The 23,129-nt window shown below is 36.0% G+C and overlaps 1 protein-coding gene and 1 non-coding gene across 5 annotated transcripts in view; one reads left to right on the top strand and one right to left on the bottom strand.

The window, feature by feature from the left end:
• SMAD2 (SMAD family member 2) overlaps positions 1 to 23,129 on the top strand; it is an 82,094-nt gene that overhangs the window by 46,303 nt on the left and 12,662 nt on the right. For all 4 annotated transcript variants that reach the window (XM_034996040.1, XM_034996038.1, XM_034996041.1 and 1 more), the window contains 5 exons: positions 6,635 to 6,724; positions 7,777 to 7,970; positions 8,806 to 8,940; positions 11,973 to 12,047; positions 21,771 to 21,824. In XM_034996040.1, coding sequence (XP_034851931.1) covers positions 6,635 to 6,724; positions 7,777 to 7,970; positions 8,806 to 8,940; positions 11,973 to 12,047; positions 21,771 to 21,824 — 548 coding nt within the window. The remainder of the gene's footprint in view (positions 1 to 6,634; positions 6,725 to 7,776; positions 7,971 to 8,805; positions 8,941 to 11,972; positions 12,048 to 21,770; positions 21,825 to 23,129) is intronic.
• On the bottom strand, positions 19,201 to 19,331 carry LOC118004797. The gene has a single exon (XR_004677686.1). It is a non-coding gene; the product is annotated as a small nucleolar RNA SNORA63 (small nucleolar RNA).

Genomic DNA, 23,129 nt, shown 5'->3' on the forward strand with positions numbered 1-23,129 from the left:
CTGAAATCATGATTGCAGTGGATTTGGAAAAAAAATAGACCAAATATTATTAGGGAATTAGGGAAGATAGAAATCTTAAGTAATTAATATTTAGATATAGTGTATCTCTTTGTATACTTAGGTTTATTTAATATCTTTCAGCACAGTTTTCAGATGTTAGTGTATATAGGCCTTGTATATTTTGCTTTAAACCATTTGTCTAAATATTTTGTTTTTTTGACACTATTGTAAATGGAATTTAAAATTTTAATTTTCAAATTGTTTATTGCTAGTATATAGAAATATAATGGATTTTTATAAGTTGCCCTTACATCCTGCAGCATTGCTAAATTTACTAATGAGTTCTAGAAGTTGCTTCAGAGATTTTCTATATAAACAATTATATCATTGTCCAAAAAAAGCAGGGCTTTTGTTCCAGCTTTCTTGAGATTATTGCCAATACAACATGTAAGTTTAACATGTACAATGTGATGATCTGATATACATATACTGCAAAATGATTACCACAGTAAAGTTAGTTAACATCTCCATCCCTTCACATAACGTTTTTTTGTGTGGGGAGAGATAACTTTTTAAGATCTGTTCTCTTAACAACTTTCCAATATGTAGTACAGTATTGTTAATTATAGTCACCATGTTGTACATTAGATCCCCGGAATTTATAACTCTTATAACTGTAAGTTTGTATCCTTTGACCAGCTATATCCATTTTTCCCACCCTCCAGCCCCTGGTAAACAACATTCTGCTCTCTGTTTCTTTGAGTTTGGCTTTTTTCAAAAAAAGAAAAGTGAAAAGTAGTTTCATTTCTTCCCTTTCCAATTTTGCTTTTCACTTTTTCTTGCCATATTGTGCTGGCTAGGACCTCCGGTACAATGTTAATTAGAATCATATCATTGTTGATTAGGTCATTAAAATATTTCTTCCTTCTAATGTAGTTGTTAAGCAATAAATTTCCCTTTAAGCACTAGTTTAGATTTAGCATCCCCTCCCAAATTTCTTGTATCGTAGATTCATTATCATGGAAAGTATTTCCTAATTTATTTTGTGATTTCTTCTTTGACCCATGGGTTATTTAGAAATGTGTTGTTAATTTCCAAATATTTGGGACTTTTCTAAGAATCTTTCAGTCATTGGTTTCTAATTTCTCTTGTGGCCAAAGAACAGAATCTATAAGATCCCAAAGTTTTAAAATTAATTGACCCTTTTTTTATGGCCCCAATATCTGGTTCTCTTTTTCTTAATGTCCCATGTATACTTGAAAAGGATTCTGTTTATGTCAGTTAGATCAGGTGGTTGATTGTATTGTGCAGCTCTTCTATGATAGATGGATTTTTATTTTTTGCAGTCTAATTATCCAAAGAGTTACCGAAGTTTCTGATTATTGATGTGTTCATTTCATCCTTTAGATCTGTTAGTTTTTGTTTAATGTCTTTTGAAATGTATTTTTAGATGCATACAGGATGGTTAATATTTTCTGATGAATTGACCTTCTTAGGAAATGTCTCTTTTTACCTCTGGTAATATTCTTAGTCTTAAAGCCTTATTATTTCTGATACTATGTTTTATTAAGCTTATTGCTTGCATGAACTGTGTATTTCCATTCTTATATTTTCAGCTAATGTATTCTATTTGAAGTACATCTTTTTTGTAGATATTTTACATCTTGTATTCATTCTGACAAGTCTCTGCCACTTATTGGAATGTGTGGTGTATTTATGTATAATGTTATTATTGATGTGGTGGATTTACTCTTGTTTTACTCTTTACACTTGATTCTCTGTTTTCTGTTATCATCTGATTTTTCTTCTCCCTTTTCTTTCCTTCCTTTGGGGTTAATTATTTTTTAGTGTTTCATTTTAATTTTCTCTATGCTTTTTTTGCTATGTCCCTCCTCCTTTTTTTGGGCAGGGGTTGCTTTCTCAGTGACAATATGAATCCTTAGCTTTGCAACAGTGTAGCTGTTTTTAACACATCCTTTTGTTTCTGTTGGCTGTTGTCATACAAATTGCATCCACATACTTTTAGAGTTATAATTTTTGCTATAATAGCCATCTCCTTTTTGTAGAAATTAAGAGAAAAATACTGTCTTTTACATTTATCTGCATACTTAATGCTTTCTAGTTCTCTTAATTTTTCTCAGTGACTTAAGAGTTTTCATCTATTGCTGTTTTTTACCCTGAAGAACTTTTCTTTAGCATTTCTTTGGGCATAGTCTGCTACAAATGAATTCTCAGTTTTTGTTTACCTGGACATGTTTTTGTTTTGACTTCTTATATGAAGGATATTTTTGTTGGATATAGATTTTAGGTTGAGTTTGGTTTTTTCCCCTTTCAGCTCCTTAAAGGTGTTCCATTGTCTTTTGGCTTCTGCTGTTTCTGATGAGAAATTGATACTCATGTATCCATTCCTCGGCATATGTGGATTGTTCTACTCTGGCTACTGTCAAAGTTAAAGCCAGACATTGATTAAAGGTGGTAAAAACAGACTATTCAGTAATCATGGTGGTAGAAGAGCTGAGCTCAATTTTGATTTGCATAGAGGTGACTGGGAAAATATGGGAGTGGGGCTGGGGGAATGAGTAGAGGCTTGAGCAGAGTCATGGAAGAGAAAAATTAGCAAAAAAATGGGTAAGAGGGTTGGTCAGTATCAGTGTGATTGGGCCATCTGTGTCTGCTAAATGGCGTTTCTCTCGAAGTTAGGCTTCTGCCCTCCCTCTGAGGGTAATCTGGGAGACAGATCTGCCCTTTCTGATGACTGATTACATTTCAAAGGAACAGATTTCAGGTACTTGAGAAAAGACTCCTGAGCTGTAGGAGACATACAGTACATCTCAAAGAGACTGGGAAAGGATTTACAAGTGCAAGTGTTTTAAGTAAATGCTAAAAAAGGAGGTCAGGGGTCTATGGACAAGTGTTGGCAGGAACAAATGGTAAATTCTTTTGGCCGTCTTGACCTTTTCCCCAACAGGAACTCAAAAGGGTCTGGATCCTACCAGGGACTTGACCTTAGGCTCCTAGAAGCCAGGCTAGAGCTTAATCAAGTCTCTTAGTGCAGGGCTTTAGATGGAGTCCTTTATGCCAAGAGTTTTTGTGGTTCTCACCACTTTGAAGATTTTCTTTTCATCTTTTGTTTTTAATATTTTGACAATGATGTGCCCAAGTGTGATTTTCTTTGTATTTAAACTGCTTGGTATTAACTGAGTTTCTTTAAAGTATGAGTTTAGTTTCAACTGAAGTTGAAAATGTTTCAGCCGTCACTATTTCAAATATTTCTTCTGGTTTGTTTTTGCTTCCTCTTGGGCTGTACATTATTGAGACTGTTCATTTTGTTATTCAATCTTTTTCATTTTGCTTCTTCTGCTTAGGTAATTTTTGTTGACTCATCTTCATATTGACTCTTCTGTCTTCCCCCAACCGTCAGGTTAATTTTTTAATTTCTGATTTTATAATTTTCAGTTCTAGAATTACCATTTGATTCATTTTTATAGTTTCCATTAATCAGCTGAGATTCCCATCTGTTCATCAAGTCCATGAACATATTCACAGTAGTTACTTTAAAATCCTTGTCTGTTATTTCATTCTGGGGGTCTGTTTCTACTGGCTATTCTTTCTGTTGACTAGGGGGTAACATTTTCCTATTTCTGCATATGTTTAGTAATTTGTACTTTTTGTACTGGATAATTTGGGATGAAATATTCTAGAGACTCTAAACTGCTATCTTCCTCTGAAGAGTTGATTTTTGTTCTAGCAGATAGTTTTGGTCAGCCTCAAAACTCCAAACTGTTTGCCTCTGATGTAAGCAACAGCTGAGATTTCAGGATTTTGTTCTTTTAGATTTCCAAGTGCTAGTTTTCAGCAGGCTGTATAGTCTCTCCCATATATGTAGTTGAGAGGTCAGTCAAAGATTTGGGCAGTGTTCACACTCATATTTTGATATTTTTCCCCCTGTCACTCCTTCTTACAAGATTTTTCTCCTTCTTTTTCCAGCCTCTTTGGCAGCCCCATGTCCATTCTCTGATTGTTTGTGCCAGTCAGTCAAACTGCAGTTTTCTGCTTAAGGTCTAGATGTCCTGCCAAGCTCCCGACTGTGGGCTGTCCTTAGATACAAAGCCACCTAAATGTGGCTCATCCAGTATAGTTCCCCCCTTACAAAGGTTGACTTCCTTTTGATTTTTGTCCTTTTGGTCTCTCTCCACTGTTTTCAAATAGTTGATTTTATTATATTTTGTTGAGAGGCTGTCATTTTTATCTGAAGGAAGATTCGCCTAATTGAGACTGCTCTACAGGCAGGACTTCTGTTTTGTTTGTGTACTCTTGCTAATTGCATACTGTTTTTATTGAGAATTTATAACATTTCAGAATTTGGTAGGGCCAGTTTCTACTCTTCTTTGTTAAAGTTTTCCTGGTCATTCTTATTTATTTTGCTATGTTATATTTGGAGTAATTTTGTCTGGGATTTGTATTGAGATTGCATGAAATGCATAACTTTGGCAGAATTGATATCACTATGATGTCTTCCTGAATAGGAAGATAGATGCTTTTCTCTTGGCTTACTTTGCCTTTGTGTTCTTTAGTAATAATTAAAATGTTTCTTTGGGTAATTTTGACACATTTATACTTTCATTTATTCCAGGTGCTTTGTGTATTTTGTTATAAATTTATTCTTTTAAAAAAAGACATTTTTCTTAAATAAACAAGCAAAAATTTTACTAGCTAGAAGCGAATTTAATATTTTTAAGTAACTCTTTTAATTTGGAGAGGGATGTTACAGTAAACAGTAGGACTGAGGCTTATCCATACCCTGTGATGGAAGTTGGAAAGTGGCTGAGTTGGGGGTGGGATCTAGGTCAGCCTGCCTCTAGATTGATTGCATGTTCTGAACAAGGACTGTTTATTATTGTCTGATATATTTCAAGGCTTGATTCAAGCCCAACTTAAGCTCTTTGTGCTCTCTTTTAGATTCTGGTTCTGTGTCCGTGTCAGAATTACTTGAGTGAAATCTTCATTAAACGTTCATAAGAGCAGAATAGCCCCTTGATCTAATCTTTTGTTAGTCATTTTCCTCGAATTATTTTCAAAGGTTGAAGAGTAAGCTGTATACTTTCCCTTCTGAGGTTTAAATTCAGATTCATAACACTCTAGAATGTAGTTGATTTTATTGTGATTTAAACAACTTGGTGCTCTATGTTTTCGGTAGATAATTGATAAATATCTTAAATAAAAGAACCGTGTATGTTACGGGTTTTTTAGTCAATACATCTTTGGGGAAAAAAGAAAAGATTTACATTATCCTCCAGTTTCTTGATTTTTCTGACTTTTGTTGTTTGGGAAATGAAAGGTTTCTACAGCCTAAGAAGCAAGAGAATCTATAAAATACCTTAAGAGGATGCTGGGTAGTGTCTGCAAATGCATTTGTAAAAATCGTCCAGTCTGGCTGCTGTAGCCGCCAGGGCATGGCATGAAATGTGTCTGTAGCCCGGTGGCTCTGCGGTGGCCCAGCAGCCCCTTCGAGGTGTGTTGCCAGGCCACAGGAAGACAGCTCTTGCCACAGTGTCCTATGAAATGTTGACTCAGTTCATTAGCAACGTGTACATCTGGAGTTTAATCAGTTGTTTGATTTTATTTCCAAAAATTGAAATGGTTCTTCTTCTTCTTTGAAATTTTGATGATTTTGTAAGATGTAAGAAATGGAGTTTGAGTTTGTTTCAGAAATTACCTTCTGACTTTAATTGTAAAAAGCGCAACTTTTGACCTGAGACCTGTTGAGAGGCAAAAGGTCCATTCCAGACTGCCTTTGAAGCCCTTCTTTCCTTCTCCCACAATGAAAAGTGACTGTGACATAAAGCCATGGCAGGGAAGTAGGGAGAATCTTCTCAGGGCAGCCCATGGTCTGGCATGAGATGTGGAAGAAAAAGCTTGAGGTCTTCCTGGTCTGTGTCCTTCAGGTGTATTGAATTTTGAAAAACTAGATATAGGTGATTTTTCATATTCATGTCATTTTTTAAGAATTTGGTGCTTTCACCTATCTTTAGTCCTCACAGCAATTTCTTAAAGCTTTTAAGGTGGTATGCTATGTTTGAATGACTTCAGAATGCACTTCCTTCTCCTATGTAGTAGTAGTAAAACTGAATAGATAAATTTCTCAAACAAATGATGTGAAAATCTTAACTGTGGATATGTAATCTAACTTAAGTGAAATTTTTCCTGTATTGAAAAGACCAGTTGACATCCAGTTTTAGATAAGTTTTTTAAAAAAAAAAACAAAAAAAAAAACAAGATTATTAAATGAAGCACTCTCAGTAGGGCCAAAGGCACAGGTATTAGTCTTTTGTCGTGAGTAGAGGAAATTGGAAAGGGCATTATAGGTATGATTTCATGAAGCTAGAGAGCATTGGTGTTCACATTTTTAAAACATAATCATAACTTATCTGGAGTCACATGTTCCATTTTATTGGCTTCCTTCATATGGAAAATATAGAAACTAGCACTAAAAGCCCGTGAAAAAGTGAAGCGATATATATATTTTCTGGGTGAAGGAAGTATTCTGTACATTTTCCATGTTTTACATCATGGTATTTTGAATAACCATGCTTCCATGTTCACATCAATTTTTTGTTTTTCAATTTATGCACAGCACTTGCTCTGAAATTTGGGGACTGAGTACACCAAATACGATAGATCAGTGGGATACAACAGGCCTTTACAGCTTCTCTGAACAAACCAGGTGAATATTCTGCCCTCTATGGAATCCTAGCAATCTTGGGGCGGGGGGCCGTTTTGGAAGACCTGTTATGGGTTGCTCAGTATCATTTTGCCTAGGATGTTTCCTTAATGTAAATAAGGCATGGCATTTAAAATACCTGCTTGCCGGTATTAACGATATATTAAATGTGTCAGCTGATGTTTTGATCGATGAAATTTTAGTTTTGAATCTTCTTTAAATTGCTGCATCCCCTAAAAAATAGGAACTTTGATAACTATATTCTCATTTGAGTTTGAGATTAGATTTTAATCTGTTGTTGGCCTAATTTTGAAGTAGATCTATAACCAGTTTTTGCTAAATTTCTTGCTGTCATCTAAATCTCCTCTTCTTTATACTAATAAATACATAGTTATTTACTAAACCCCTTATATCACAGTTAACGCTAGGCTAACTCATTTTATGTTCTCTCTTTTTTTTTTTTTAAATCACCTTATTCTCTTTTGGAGCATATTGGTATTTGTCCATTTCATCTCATTGTATTTCATCACCATCTGCATTACTGTGTGAGCTATAGAACTACACCTCGGTACTCAAAACAATCACAAGTGGGTAATGGGCTACATTAGTTTGAGTAAGTTACTTTACATCATTGTTGGTACTTACCATTCTTCACACTAGTTCCTTTTTTTGATAATTCAGTCACCTACAGTATTAATGCCCTCCAGAGCATCCCTAAGTAAGAGCTTGATTTACTCAAGATAGAAGTTGGCAAAAAGTTTTTCAAGTATACTGTATGATCCTTTTTTAAACATCAGTTTCTTCCCAAGTGGTTAGCCACTCATTGACGTCCGAGTCATTTATGTAGCGTATTTATGAGAAACATCTGCTAGGGCTGCTGCTTACTTTTCTAGCAGCCCCATTAAATAGTGCATTTTTCTTCCTTGTACTCACTGAAACTAACTAGATGTCTGTCATTCCTTTCTTTATGCTCTTATTGTATTAATTTAGCCCGGTCGACTGTGCCTATTTTGTTTTTAAAGTTCCCACCTTTCTTTCCCCTTGCTTCTCAACAGGTCTCTGGATGGCCGTCTACAAGTGTCTCATCGAAAAGGACTGCCACACGTCATATATTGCCGATTGTGGCGCTGGCCTGACCTTCACAGTCACCATGAGCTCAAAGCGATCGAAAACTGCGAATATGCTTTTAATCTTAAAAAGGATGAAGTATGTGTAAACCCTTACCACTACCAGAGAGTTGAGACACCAGGTAGAAAAATTGGGGCTTTTTTTCCTTGTTTTAAATTTAATGCTTGACCTTAAGTATGTTAGGTACTCATAGGCAGTTGCCCCTGGGAAACTTTGGTGTAAAATTCTAATAAATTACCTAAAAATACAGTGTATGATTTGCTAGTCATTAAAAGTACTTCTTAAATGTTTTAAATAGGGAAAAATAAACCCTTAGAGGGTCAGATATGTCCGTTTCTTGGGAGAGCATACTGTTTGACCTCAGAGTTACATATCTAGGAAATTCTAATCCCCAGATTCCCAGTCTGCTTGGAACTAAACTGATAGACCTCTTTACCTGTCTGCTGCCTGAGCTGTGTTGAGTCATTTTGTTCTTTGAGCATCTTTTTGAAGTACTTTAATGGTATTGATTGCATCTAAGCAGCCTAGTGAAGTTCATGGCAAGACTTTTAGTTTACTTAGCTGTGTACTTGAAACTTTTAAAGAGAAGACAGCTATATTTTTAGAAATGGCCTAAATCGGACTTCACAGCTCTTTCTGCACCTTTTCCAGCGGGGATTTATGAACTCTTAGGGTAATAATAATATCACCAGAATGACCTTGTTCGTCAAAGTACAGGATAAATGGGAAATTTAGATTCTGGACTACATGGCAAGTTAAAACCAATCAGATTTGTCAGTTTCTCAGTAGCTAGTATAATGCCAAAGTGGTGAGCCCTAAATTTTCAAAATTAAGCAGGCTACTTTCTTCTTTTCGTGTGTGTGTGAAGTTTTGCGACGAAGGTCTGGTCTGTCCCCCACCCCCAGCGCCCATCCCTGCTTCCTTGCTGCTGACGTGGACCCCTCTGCCTCTTCCAGTTCTGCCTCCAGTACTGGTGCCGCGGCATCCTGAGATCCTGACAGAACTGCCTCCTCTGGACGATTATACCCACTCCATTCCAGAAAACACTAATTTCCCAGCGGGCATCGAGCCCCAGAGCAATTACATCCCAGGTATTTTTGCCTTCCGAATCTCCTGAAAATTGGGATAGATACAGAGTTTGTTCCTAAACAGTCAAGTATTCGTAAATTGTGGTTTGACTTTTTAAAGGGCTTCTGGATTTTGAATAGAAAAATCTACTTTGTGGGTTGATGATTTTGTGACACGTATGAGCCTCGTCGTACTTTAAACGCTTTTGTCTGGAGAAAAGTTTTACTTTGTATTTCATTTTCTTTTGCAGTGGCTTTAATCAAAGTACTGTGAGAAGCAGAAAAGAAAAGGTCTTAGTAAGTTTGTCTTAGTTGTTGAAGCTAAGAGAGAGGCAGAATGTAAGCACAATAAGTGGTACAGGAAAAAAGTATTCCTAAAACAAGTGTCACTGAAAATCGACCCAATAATCATTTTCATAGATAGTTTGATAATGTTTGAGAGAAATGTAGCATTCCCATAGGAGACAGAATTCCTAAGATGTAGCAGCACTGCTGTACTGAAAATCAGAAATCCTCTAATTTAGTTTTTTCATCTGGGCCTCAGGAACCTCTGCTGAAAAATAAATGAATTCAACCACATGGTTCTCAAATTACTATACTTTACTATTACTATGGCTCTAATTACTATATTATGTGACCTAGTAATAATATTCCATGATGCAGTTTTAGTTTTCACTATTGTTTTTTAATTTAAAAAAAATTTTTTTTTAAAAGATTTTATTTATTTATTTGAGAGAGAGAATGAGATAGAGAGCATGAGGGGGGAGGGTCAGAGAGAGAAGCAGACTCCCTGCTGAGCAGGGAGCCCGACGTGGGACTCGATCCTGGGACTCCAGGATCATGACCTGAGCCGAAAGCAGTCGCTTAACCGACTGAGCCACCCAGGCGCCCCTCACTATTGTTTTTTAGAAGAACAACTAATATTTTCTTACTTTGTGTTTCCCTTTTTTGTTTTTTGGGTTTTTTCCTAGCAGAAACTAAAGATAAAATACTAGGATGAGGATTGAGCTATACGTTGGATATTTTAGTGTCTCAATTTTGTTCTCCTTTTGTAATATTTCTCCACCCCACTCTTTTTTTTTTTTTTTTAATATGACAGAAAATATATAAGGAACTTAGTTTCAAGTACATTTAAAAAAAGATTTTGTTAATGTGTCTCATGGATATAATGCTTGTTTATTGAAGACAATTTTAAAAACATAAGAAAAAGGATTTTTTAAAATAGCTAATTTTAAAGGTAGAAAGTGTTTCCTGATTGTTTTAATGTGCATTTTTTTAACTATTATTTTATTCCAAAAGAGGGTTAAAGACTTTTTTTTGGTTGATAGGAAACAAACTTTTTGAGAAGTTAGGAGGGAAGGGTATAGAGCAGGTGGGGTATGAGGACTAACGGGGTGGGGGGCAGGACTGAAACAGGCCCTTGCTCGGGAGAAGCCTTAGCCGGAGGTAGTTATGTGTGTGTGGTGTGGGGGGTGCACTTTAAGTCGTTGATGTGGGAATTTGTGTTATTCAACAATACCAGGAAACCAAGGTGTCAGCACACAGTCTTGTAAGACACCTCCCCAATAATTATATGGAAGGATGTTAATCAAAGTGGCTAGTGGCTTTTACTTGTGGAGATGTTTGGGTTTATCTTCCTTTCTTTATTTGTTTAGATTTGGTTTATTTTATAAAGTACAAAATCAAAAGTGGGTCACACCTATTTGCTTTTCCAGACAATGGGGCTTTACCCAGCGTCAACTGACAGTTCAGGCCAAGGGTTCATTTTTCTGTTCCACTTCAAGAGAAATTTTAATATTTTCTCCAAAGTGCTTAATAGCTTTATTATTTTACAGATAATAACAGAGAAAAGTAAAACAGGATAAAGTATTTAAAAGTTCAGTAGTTCTTCCTGTTTAGACCTTTGAGACGTGGGTGGTTAAACTGACAAAACGTCCCTGTTTAATTTTGTTAGCTTTAACCTTTAAGATAGTACATATTGATACATATTAATCTTGTTTTTGTGTTCTTTATTGTTTGAGTCTACGAAGGTATTTTATTTTATTCCTAGAATTTCCTCAGTAACAATTTTGGGGTACTGACACTGAATGAAGAGTTCCCTACTTAGGTTCAGATTTGCGCTTAGCTTATTGAAGGGAGAGTGTGAAGGGTTCAGCGAATGAGCCCTTTCACCCACATGTCTCCCTCTCCCTTTTGGTAATTACATTACCTTGAACTGCTTCAAACTGCCCAGCCATGAAAATGCTAAACTGTTGATAATCACTTATTTTTCTTCCTTGAGATTCTAACTGGTAAAATTATATACATGTATTTATTTTACATGAAGCTTATTCAGCTGTTCAGATGCCTCTTGAATATAAACATTTTGTTCATTAAGCATGTTGGAAATGACACATTAGAGTATTTTTTTCAGGGAGTATTTTGCCTCAGGTTTGTGCAGTAGTCCGTGTTTGAATTTAAATTTCTCCTTCAAACACTCAGGATTTAGTGGTTAGAAATCCCTGGAGAAATGTACTTTTTAGGTGGAATTCAAACTAGACCTTTCCTGAAACATATTACCATATTTTGCCCCATAGAACCTAAGGTAAGCCCGATTTACTTTGTAATCCGAAATCTCATGTGCGTTGTGTGTTCTTTAATCATCTCCTAGATGTACCCATCCATGATGGCCATTAGTTTAAAAAAAAGAAAAAAGTAGGTACTAATGTCTTTGAAGCATACTGATTCAGAACCGAGGCATCTTGGAAGTTCTGTTTTTGGCTCTTGCTCCAGAAAATATACATATGGGAATGAGCCAGATATGTAAATAATAGCTAAGAAAATATGCCTAGAGAGCTTGATTATATTACAAGTAGGCTTTAAGGACTCACCTGTAAGATTTGGATCAGAACCTGGATCATAAGTCCTCAGTACCAAATATTATGTTTTATAATAATGTTATATAATACTCATATTTATTATTCAGAGTGATTCTTTGGTTATCTTTGGTAGCTAGGAGGAAAGTGGTGAGATTCATTCAGTTGCACCTGTGCTTGATTTGTTCTAAACTTTTGTAGAAACGCCACCTCCTGGATATATCAGTGAGGATGGAGAAACAAGTGATCAGCAGTTGAACCAAAGTATGGATACAGGTAAAACTTAACTTTTCAAAATTCCTCAGTAATGACATAGACATTTTTGCCCTCTTTAAAACCCCACAAGTATTATTTTGAGTCTTCAGTGTGGAGAAGTTGGGACATATATCATAAAAAGAACCTTCTATATTGACGTAATTATATTTGAACCATCCAAAGGAGGGCCCTGTTATCAATGAAAAAGTTACCCATGCTACTCTGCAGAATAATTGTTATGATTTTCTCTCATTAGATTAAATGAAAGTTTGAGAGCACTCCAGTAGTTTTCTGTTTAAGTATTGTGTGCTTCTGTTCAAAGTTTTAGTTACCCGATGAATAAATATGTCTTTGTGATGAAAAACCATAATGAGCCCAATAACAGATTTTCTGAGAAATTTGGAGGTGGGGGATAAGGATCAGATTTTCAGTGCTCCTTTAACTTAATAGTGTGTTCTGAATGATAGTAGATTGTTTTCACAAAATACCTTGTACCTGACCTAATTCAATTAATTTCTAACTTTTAGCTATCCACTCCAGACACAGTGGAGAAAAAGTTTTAGCATGTAATAAATATTACACACGTCAAAGCTTTAAAACAGTTATTATCTAATAAAATGTATAATCCACCAGAACTAATTAGGTTACCAGTGAGGTAGCTGTGGTGTCACTGTAATTGTCTGGTTTGCTGTGTTCCACACTGTCTATAATCTTAAGGATTGGATACTTGAATATCACAGCCTGTCAAATTACACTATCAGCTTTTCTACACAGTTTATACTAAAGCATTCTGTAGTTATGATAATCTAAGTTATTTTTAAATGAATTAATACTGGCGGGGGCGGGGGCCTGGGGACTGGCTTTTACAATAATTCTGTTGTTTAAATCTTTCCATTATTAGACTCCCAGATTAAGAAGCTTCTGCTGTAGCTAATCATACTTGTAACTGTACAGAGTAGTAAATAACCAATAAATGTAGATAATCTAATGATGACTGGAAATCAAACATGTACATCTTAATGCAGATGTCTTACTGCAAATGATAGTTGGCTTTCTAAATATATCTTCCTAATACACCCGTATATGCCAAAGATCGGTATTCCTGAACCAACCATGTTCCTTTTTTGATGGACCACTGCCACTGTGACATTTAAAAGTGAATGCCAAGAAAAGATGCTCAACATCATTAGCCATCAGGGAAATGCAAATCAAAACCACAGTGCCCACTTCACTTGGGTACTTGGGCACTTCACACCCACTACAATGGCTGTGATCAGAAAAGGACAGTGGAAGCGTTGGTGAGGATGTAGACAAGTTGGAGTCTTCATGTGTTGCTGTTGGGAATGCAAAATGGTTGGGTTGCTTTGGAAAAGTTTGTTGTTCCTTAAAAAGTTAAATATAGAAAAACAGTATGACCCAGCAGTTTCACTCCTAGGTATATACCCAAGAAAATTGAAAAGACCTCCACACTAAACTTGTACACAAATGTTCACTTAAGTATTACCCATACTAGTCCAAAAGTGGAAGCGACACAACTGTGCATCAGATGATCACTGGACAAATTAAATGAGGTATATTTGTATGTCAAAATATTATTCAACCATATAAAAAAAGCGATGTACTGATACATGGTACAACATAGATGAACCTCAAAAGCATTGTATTAAGTGAAAGAAGCCAGACGTGGAAGGCCACAAGGATTCCAGTTAGTGCACAAATCCCTACTTGATCATAGAGCTGACACAGAGGAGGAGCAATAAGGTGGAGATAATCAGTGGTTATGATAAAGGGTCAAATTTGAGAAGGGGAGAGTAAGTGGACTCAACTAAAATGGATTCAGTGTTTGGGGGCTTGCTTTGAACCTAACCTAATATTTCTAATTCTGTTACTTTTTCAAAATGATACATACAAATTATTTCTTACAGTGATAATGTGCATATTTGATTCATGAGATGCTAAAAGTTGGTTTAACTACCAGTCTTCTACCTGCTGTCCATTCCTCTCTCGGTGCCATGGCAAGAAAGTTCTAACTGATGTAGGACCCCAATTTAGAACAAAATGGAACTCTCTTTAAACTCTGGTTTTTTAGAATTGTGGGGATTTTCTAGATACTTCATGAATTTCTAACTGAATTCTCTTACAGTCCAAAATACACTATGCATGATGTGAGTCTTTGGAAATTTGCTAAAAATTACTTTATGCCACAATATGTCTTATTTGTGTTGAGAAGAGTTCCATGTGTAATTGAAAAGAATGTCTGTTCTGCACTTGCTGAGTTCTCTACATCACTTAAGGCATGTTTGATGGTGGTGTTTAGATCTTCCTAATCCTCTCATTTTTTTCTACTTGTACTCAGTAATGGAGAGCAGCGTTAATGTCTCCAGCTCTGATTCTGGTCCTGTCAGTGTTTGCTTCATGTATTTTGAATCTCTGTCTTTAACTGGCACACATTTAGAATGATGATGTCCTTCTGATTAATTGACCCTTGTTGCAAAATGTATCTCCTGTTCACATCACCATATCTTATTTATTTCAGTGGTTGTATGCTATAGCTTTCGTCCTTATACTTTCAGTCTGTCTGTATCTTTATATGTAAAATGTGTTCTTTCTGGACAGCATCGCATGTCCTTATCAATCTCTCTTAATTGGAATATTTAGTCTGTTTTTATGTAGTGTCTTTACTGATATCATTGAGTTTGGGTTACCATTTTACTGTTTCTTTTCTATTTGTTCCATCTGGTTTTTGTTCCTCTGTTTTTAATTTTCCTGAATTCTTTTAGATTAATCAAATATATTTATGTTTGAATCCATTCTATTTACTCTCTTGACTTTTTAACAGTACCACTTAGTAGTGTTCTCTCAGTGAGTGTTCTCATGATTACAGCGTATATCCCAATTTCATCATCGACTGCTTAGGTTGTTAAGTTGTAATATTTTTACAACCTCATGCACAGTGTAAGAATTTGATGACACTAATTCCATCCACCTGCCTGTTTGTGCTGCCCTTGTCATTTGTCTTACTTATCTGTGTGTATAAACCCCAGAGTATCTTATTTTTGCTTTAGACTTTGAGGTTTTTTTTTTTTTTTAATTTTTAAAGGATTAAAAAGTAACTTTTTGTATTGACCTGCATATTTACCATTTCTGCCCTTTCTTCCATTCCTCTAGACATGTGTCCAGTTGTTTTGGCCCTACTTGTTGAAGAGACGTTCCTTTCTCCATTGATTTACCTTGGCTCCATTGTCTATATGTGGGTCTAGCTTTTTGTCTGCTGTTAAGCCAATTCAGTGAATTCATGTCAGATTATCTATTTTTTAATTTTACAATTTCCATTTTAAAGTCTTTATCTGGTAATTCCAGTACCTGCTTCATATGTAGTCTGCTTCTGTTGACTTCTATCTTTTCATTAAGGGTCAGTTTTTCCTACTACTTTGCACGTCTCATGTTTGTTTTTTTAACTGCATGCTGGGTATTACGTCTAAAATAATACTAGAGAGTAATATAGATAATACTCTCCCCTGGAAAGCCTTCCCCTTTTAATCTGATCTCTTCCACATGATTAGGAGTTGAGTTGGATGGGTGATGATTTGATGTTTTAATTAATGTTAGATCACCACAGGCTTGAAGGTAGGGGTAGCCTCCTACCTCAGCAGGTTTTTAGATACGGGTATGGCAAGACTGCAGGATCTCTCACTGCTTTCCAGCCTTTCCCCAAACTTCCTGTGCTACCCTGTACTCAGCTAGAATTGGCTAACTCAGGTTAGAATTGGCTGATGAAGAGGAGGACTATGCCCATGCTTGGGCTTCTCAGATTCCATTTGCCTGCGCTTGGCCATTAGAATATTAGTTGGTTTTTCCTTTGACAAGCCCAGTCCTGTGTGTCTGTGTCCAGACTTGGCAGGCGCTCTCAGTGATGAAGATGGTCCCCACTCCCTGCTTCCATAGGAAGACTTCATCCCCCTCTGCAAACTAGCTCACTTCGACTTAAATAGATGTACAGCTTTTTGGTAACTCTAAAGAAAAATAAAATTGTTTTAGTGTTTCCAGTATTTTCTTATGGTTATTTTGGGAGCCAGGGTTTTTCTCAGTCTTCTACGTTCTAATTATAAGGGAAACCCTGTAGAAGTTATTAATAAAAGCAAAAGAAAAGTACCTTTATTCTTATAAACAGAATTCATGCTCATTGAAAATTTGAAAATGCATAGCACGTAATAAAGAAACATGAGGAAAATGTATATTTTTTGAGCTGGAATTGACATATTACATATAACGTCTTTTTTTCTTTTTTCTTTTTTTGCTTTATCTAATATTTCTACCATTCTACGTCAAATAAAAGAGTATTTTACAGATGAAATTATGCTGCAACATTTTGAATTCTATACCAAGTGGATGTTTATTATAAAAAATTAAAGTTAGGTAAAACAAAGAAATATAAGCATTCCATGTAATTTCCTTCATCTAGTAATAACTATACTCTTAATTTTAAAAGGGTCAGTGTTTATAAAAACTAAAAATAAAAACACAACACTGCAGTGGACATCAGAGAAAAAGAGCTAAAAAGTGACAGAAATTTGCACCTAGGATGTGAGATTCTGGACACCCTATTCCTGACTACTGCAGTAGACTTCTCTGGCTGGTTTCTGGATGCTTTTGAGATACATTGCTGAGGTGTAGGACTTGCTTGGTGATTAGGTAGGGCAAGGTTGAAGGAGTACCCCAGCATGATTCCCAGTTTTCTGAAAGGTCTGTGAAAGCGATGGGTCTCTACTCAGTAAATTAGGTTTTTTAAAGCTTGCTTTTTAAGCCTTTTTGGTCTAAGAACAAAATAGTAGATAAGTTCAGTTCTTTAGGATTTTCTCTGTAATAGGAAAGCAAAGGAATGAATTTAAGACCTGTAAGTCCTTTTGTATGTGCCTTTTGAAAGAATAATTCTCTTTTTATTGTTTCACTTGTGTGCTATTAATTTATGGTTGGCTAATTTACTCAAACTTAATATATTTTTAGCCATTAATTTTGCTTAGGAAATTCCTACTAATTTTAAAATTCCTCAAAAAAATTATAAAATTAAATGCTAAACATGTAATTCATCTCATACTAAATGAATTCCATTTGGAGCAAACACTTAAATGTAAAAAATGAAACCCTATAATTTTTAGTACATGACAATGAGGAATTTTTAAAATAAACTGAGCAAGAAATATGTAACATATAAAACCATCAGAGAAAATACTGACAAATTTGAATAAATAAAATTTAAAATGTTACCCCAACACACCTCTTGGAATGGCCAGAATCCAAACACTGGCAATGCCAAATGCTTGTGAGGATGTGGAGCAACAGGAACTCTCATTCATTGCTGGTGGGGATGCAAAATGGTACAGTTCCTCTGGAAGACACATTGGCAGCTTCTGACAAAACTCAACATACTCTTACCGTATGATCCAGCAGTCACACTCATAGTGTTTACCCAAATGAGTTGAAGATGTATGGACACACAGAAGCGTGCACATGGATGTGTATAGCAGCTTTATTCATAATTGCCAAAACTTGGAAGCACTCAGTAGGTGAGTGGATAAATAAACAGTGGTACTTCCAGAGAAGGGAATATTATTCAGCATTAGAAAGAAATGAGCTACCAAGTAATGAAAAGACGTGGAGGAACCTTAAATGCATATTGCAAGTGAAAGAAGCTAGTCTGTAAAGGCTACATGCTTTATGATTCCAACTATATGACATTCTGGAAAAGGGAAAACTATAGACACAATAAAAAGATCTGTGATACCCAAGGGTCAGAGGGGAGGAAGAGATGAATAGGGGGAGCACAGGGGATTTTTAGGGTAGTGAAACTATTTTGTATAATACTACATGGTGAATAGGTATTATTACATGTTTGTCAAAACCCATAGAATGTACAACACTAAGAATGAACCCTCATGTAAACTATGGGCTTTGGGTGATAATGATGTGTCGATGTCAGTTCCTTGATAACAATAAAAGAACCGTTGTGGTGCTAGGTACTCATTGCAGGGGAGATTGATTATACATGTATGTGTACATGGCTATATGAGAGGTCTTGGTAATTTTTGCTCACTTTTGCTGTGAACCTAAAACTGCTAAAAAGTAATGTTTGATTAAAAAATTTAATGTCCCCTTGAAAGCTATATCAAAAGAAACCAAAAACTTGGGGAAATACTTGCAAACGAATGGCCAGTCTAATTGATTTCAAAATTTAAAACCACTTACAAGTTAAGAAGAAAAATAATAAATAATAGAAAAATGGACAAAAACTATATGAATGTACCATTTACAACAAAAATAAAAATTAAAAAATGCAGAGTAGTCTCTTTCACCCTATCAGTCAAATAGGCAAATATCAGAAGCTAGTGACACGGTGTGAAGAAACACTAGCTCATAAATTGTTGGTGGAACTAAACATTTTGGGGAGGTACTTTGGCAGTTATAAAAATTTAATACACATTCCCCTTGACCTAAAGTTTCCTCATTGAAAAATGTTTCCTGGGATGCCTGGGTGGCTCAGTCAGCTAAGCATCTGCCTTTGGCTCATCAGGGTCCTGGGATCAAGTCCTGTGTTGGGCTCCTTGCTCAGTGGGGGACCTGCTTCTCTCTCTTCCTGCCGCTTCCCCTGCTTGTACAAGCTCTCCCTCTCTCTCTGACAAAGAAATTTTAAAAATCTTGAAAAAAGAAAAAAGAAAAATGTATTCTACAACTATATGCAAATTTGTATACAAAAATACACAAGGATTCCTCTAGATGTTTTAACTGCCAATATTCTAGTAATCGCTGCCTGAATACTAGGGTATTTCTTACTCCTCATAACCAGAAGTTGCAGACTTCAGTAGCTGCATGAATATATGAGTAACTAATAGGTTAATTATCAGTTAATTTGCCTCTTTGTACAAAAAGTTTCTTTTTTTTTTAAATTTTTTTTATTTTTTTTAAAAGATTTTATTTATTTATTTGACAGAGAGAGACACAGCGAGAGAGGGAATACAAGCAGGGGGAGTGGGAGAGGGAGAAGTAGACTCCCTGCTGAGCAGGGAGCCCGATGTGGGGCTCGATCCCAGGACCCTCGGATCATGACCTGAGCCGAAGGCAGACGCTTAATGACTGAGCCACCCAGGCGCCCCTCAAGTCAGTGTTTTACTTGGTAAACACGTCTGAGACCATGCATCCCTGGCTGCTAAGCACCATGGCGGACAGGGCTAGAAAGGTAACAGCTTTATTTTGAGCAGGGGGCAAAGACAAGGCAGCACTTAACAGCTACATTGTAACTAGATCCTGCATCTGTAAAAAAAGTTTCTAATGAATTGTTTAACTTCTTAAAATTTTATGTGTGATTATAATGAACCATTCTTCTAAATCTGTAATTCTAACTGGTCACTTCTGCGAAGTGATAAGTATTTAGTAGAGGAATCAATAGTTAAGAGATGTGAATAATTGGGCAGTTTCCTCCATTTCTCACAGTAGCTTTGTTTATTTTATATCAGCTTCAGGAAATGGTGAGTTTTAGTTCATTGTTCTAAATATATTTTGACCTTTCTTAGTTGGACCTGTTGTGACTTGCCAACAGATTTTTCAAACTGAAGAACAAAAAAAGAACTTAATTTTCTTATGGAAGATTGTTCTGATTATCACCTGTTCTGTAGTTTTGATTCATCTGTTTATCTGGGGGTTGCCATTCCACCTGTGTCACCTGCTATTTTACGTCATGGTTGTTGCAGTGTGGGCGTAGCGGTGGGGGTCTGACCTGTCTTAGTCTACAGCCACACCATTGCTGTGATATTTGAAGTATGCATGCTTTTTTACATAACTTTCCGAAGATAGGTAGAAAAGATGATCAGAAAACAATGTATTCTGTAATTACATTAATTAACAACATTTGCTGCAAATGTGTTTTAAAATTTAATTACATGGAATTGAGTGAAGTAGTCTCTGAATAATTCTATTTTTTCTCTGTGTGTGTGGTTGTTCTTTTTTCTTATTTTATGTATTTCTGCCCCCTCCCCTTACTTTCTTGATTAGGTTTAACCTGTTTACCCAAAACTGGAAGAAATGGGTAATTTTCTAAGAAATATAATTTACCAAAACTGACTCCAGAAAATATCTTAACAGTGAACTTTCATAGAAGAAGTAGAGCAATGTCCTAGGGTAAACCCTAGAAAATTACTCACTGCAAACAGTTTTGCACAGAATTGTACCAAACTATTAAAAAGTGTTTTATTACAGTGCCAAACTGTTACAGAACATAAAAAAGACATAAAGCTTCTAGATTGTCATCTTGAGGCAGCGTAACATTGCACTTACAGTGTAAATCTGTAGACCAGTATTTTTGAGATTTTTTTTTTAAGATTTTATTTATTTATTTGAGAAGAGAGAGCATGAGCAGGGGGAGGGGCAGAGGGAGAAGCAGACTCCCTCCTGAGCAGGGAGCCCGATGCGGGTCTTGATCGCAGGACCCCGGGATCATGACCTGAGCCAAAGGCAGATGCTTAACCCACTGAGCTGTCCAGGCACCCCTGTTTGAGATTATTGATGCAAAAACGCTAAATAAGGAATTTTATCTCTCATCCCCAAATCCACGTCATACTTAATGGGAAAACACTAGAAGTATCTCCTTAAAGTTAAGAGTCAGTCAAGAATATCCAGCTGTCATGACCGTTTTATCAAAGTGTGACACCCCAAAATGATTGATAAAGTACATGAAAGGTTTTTTTAATTCTGCTTAATCAAAATTACGAAGAGAGTCGTAAGAGATATGAACAACCCATAACATAAAAGGACCAATAACCCCAGTACATAAAGAGCCTTCTAGAAATCAGTGAGAAGAGTGATCCACATCACTATAGAAACGTGAGCCAAGAGACTATTCACACAAAGGAACTGCAATATAAAGAAGTATAAAGCTGCTTGCTCCATGTCATTTATAAGTGAAATACAAATTAAAACTATACTTGTGAAACCATGTTTTCACCGATCAGTGCTAGTGCTAACACATGAGCTAACACCATTCATCCTGGTAACACCAGTTGCTACTGGGACTGCAAACTGGTACAACCCCTATAGATGACAGTTTGGGCAAAATCTATCAAAATCACGGTTGTATAGCCCTTGGACCTGGCGGTTTCTCTGTTAAGAGAATGATAGGATTGAAAGTATGCAAAATGTACAAGATTAGTCATTGCAATCTTGGTTCATAAAGCAGAAGATTGAAAATAGTCTTGAGTATCTATCAATATAGGATCATAATACACCATAATTTAAGCTTATGTGGCTAATATAGAGAGGGAGAGAGAAATAAGGACACATCAGCATTCCTGAATCAGTAAGTAGAATAAAAGCAAAGTTCAGAACGGTTACTGTTTGTATATAAAAAGCAAGGTGGGGGAGTACAGAAAAATACATTTGCTTGTGTGGTTCATAGAATATTTCTGGAAGAGTACACAAAGAACTGGCAACACTGGATGCCTTTGGGAAGGGGAACTGGGTGGCTAGAAGCCAGGACTGTTTATATTCTTTTGTACCTTGTATATACTGAAACCTTCAAAATTAAATTCCCATATAGCACTTGCGTATTTTGAATTCTTAGGATGTAACTTATCTGTATTATTTGTGATCATTAATTACAACCAGATGTATCCTCATTTTATTCATTTATTTATTATTTGGTCAGAAGTTCTGGAAATACTTGCACATCTATTATAAGATCGAATCCTTTTGTTTCAGGATCTCCAGCAGAACTATCTCCTACTACTCTTTCCCCCGTTAATCATAGTTTGGGTAAGTTGCAAATTCTTTCCCCCCACCGGTTTACACTATGTGAGTAAATTATATGTCTTCTCTGATAATTACTTTTCATATATATGAGAAGCGGATCCCAATGAATAATCAAATGATTGTTCAAATTTGTGCTTTTTAAAAATGGTAATTTGCCTTAATACTATTAAAACTGTTTTCTCCTGGCATAGATGAGCATACAGACCTAATCTTTCTATTCGTGGAAATCATATTCTTCATGGAAAGTGTTACGACCTATTATGGCTAGATTTATATGGGTATGTTTATTTTAGGATGTATTTTGTAATAGCAGTTATTAATATGAAGTGTATATCTATGTGTATATGTATGTATACACACACATGTGTATGGGGGATGGGAGAGGGGTGTGTGTGTGTGTGTGTGTGTGTGTGTGTGTATACGTTGTGTAGTTAATTCTTGGCCTTCAGTTTACCTCAGTATTTCACAATGTCTCTTCGGTTTCTACACACATTAGGAAAAATTTTCATATTTTTCATGATATTCCTTATGTCTTTTTTTAAAAGATTTTATTTATTTATTGGAGAGAGAGAGAGCACAAGAGGGGCAGAGGGAGAAGCAGACTCCCAGCTGAGAAGGCAGACGCTTAACTGACTGAGCCACCCAGGCACCCCTCCTTGTGTCTTTTAATCAAAATTATAGAAGTTAAATTCATGTGGCCCTAGTTTTCCCATTAAATATGTAAATTCTTTTGATTCCGTATTCTGTTTTCACTTGCATGCTTTTTGTGTTTTATTACTTGCTGTTTCTTGTGTATGCGTGGGTTTTCTATTTTTGTAACTAGGGTAACTCACAGAGAATCTCCTGTTAAAATAGACAGTGTCAAAAATATGTCGTATTTTGTATCCTATTATTATGATAGAATTTTTCTTCTATCTTTTGGCTTTTAAGTCCAGTCCTTGCTCCAGCTTTCTTCCACTTCATCCTACCCCAAAATTAGTTTTATTATGCAAGTTGATGTACTTTGCCTGCGATGGTTTTATATTTGAACATGAACTTGGATAAAACTACTAGTAGAACATGAGCCACCGTAAAGTCTAAAGAAGATGTTTGAAGATTAGATGACTGTATGAGTTGGGGGAAATCTGAGACATTGGAAATCTGGTATGATCTAATGGAGACCGGAGTTTGTGGTGTAGATGTTAAGTCAGCTTCCTGAGCAGTAGCCAGGGGAATCTGGGGTAGAGCACGTACAGATAGCTGATGATATTCAGTCTCTTCTTGGCTTGAACTGTTCACACAACATTTCTTGCTTTTATGGGTTTGGTT

Source organism: Mirounga leonina, unplaced genomic scaffold, assembly GCF_011800145.1.
Source record: "Mirounga leonina isolate KUSES-001 unplaced genomic scaffold, KU_Mleo_1.0 Mir_93, whole genome shotgun sequence".
In the NCBI taxonomy this organism is placed as follows: domain Eukaryota; kingdom Metazoa; phylum Chordata; class Mammalia; order Carnivora; family Phocidae; genus Mirounga; species Mirounga leonina.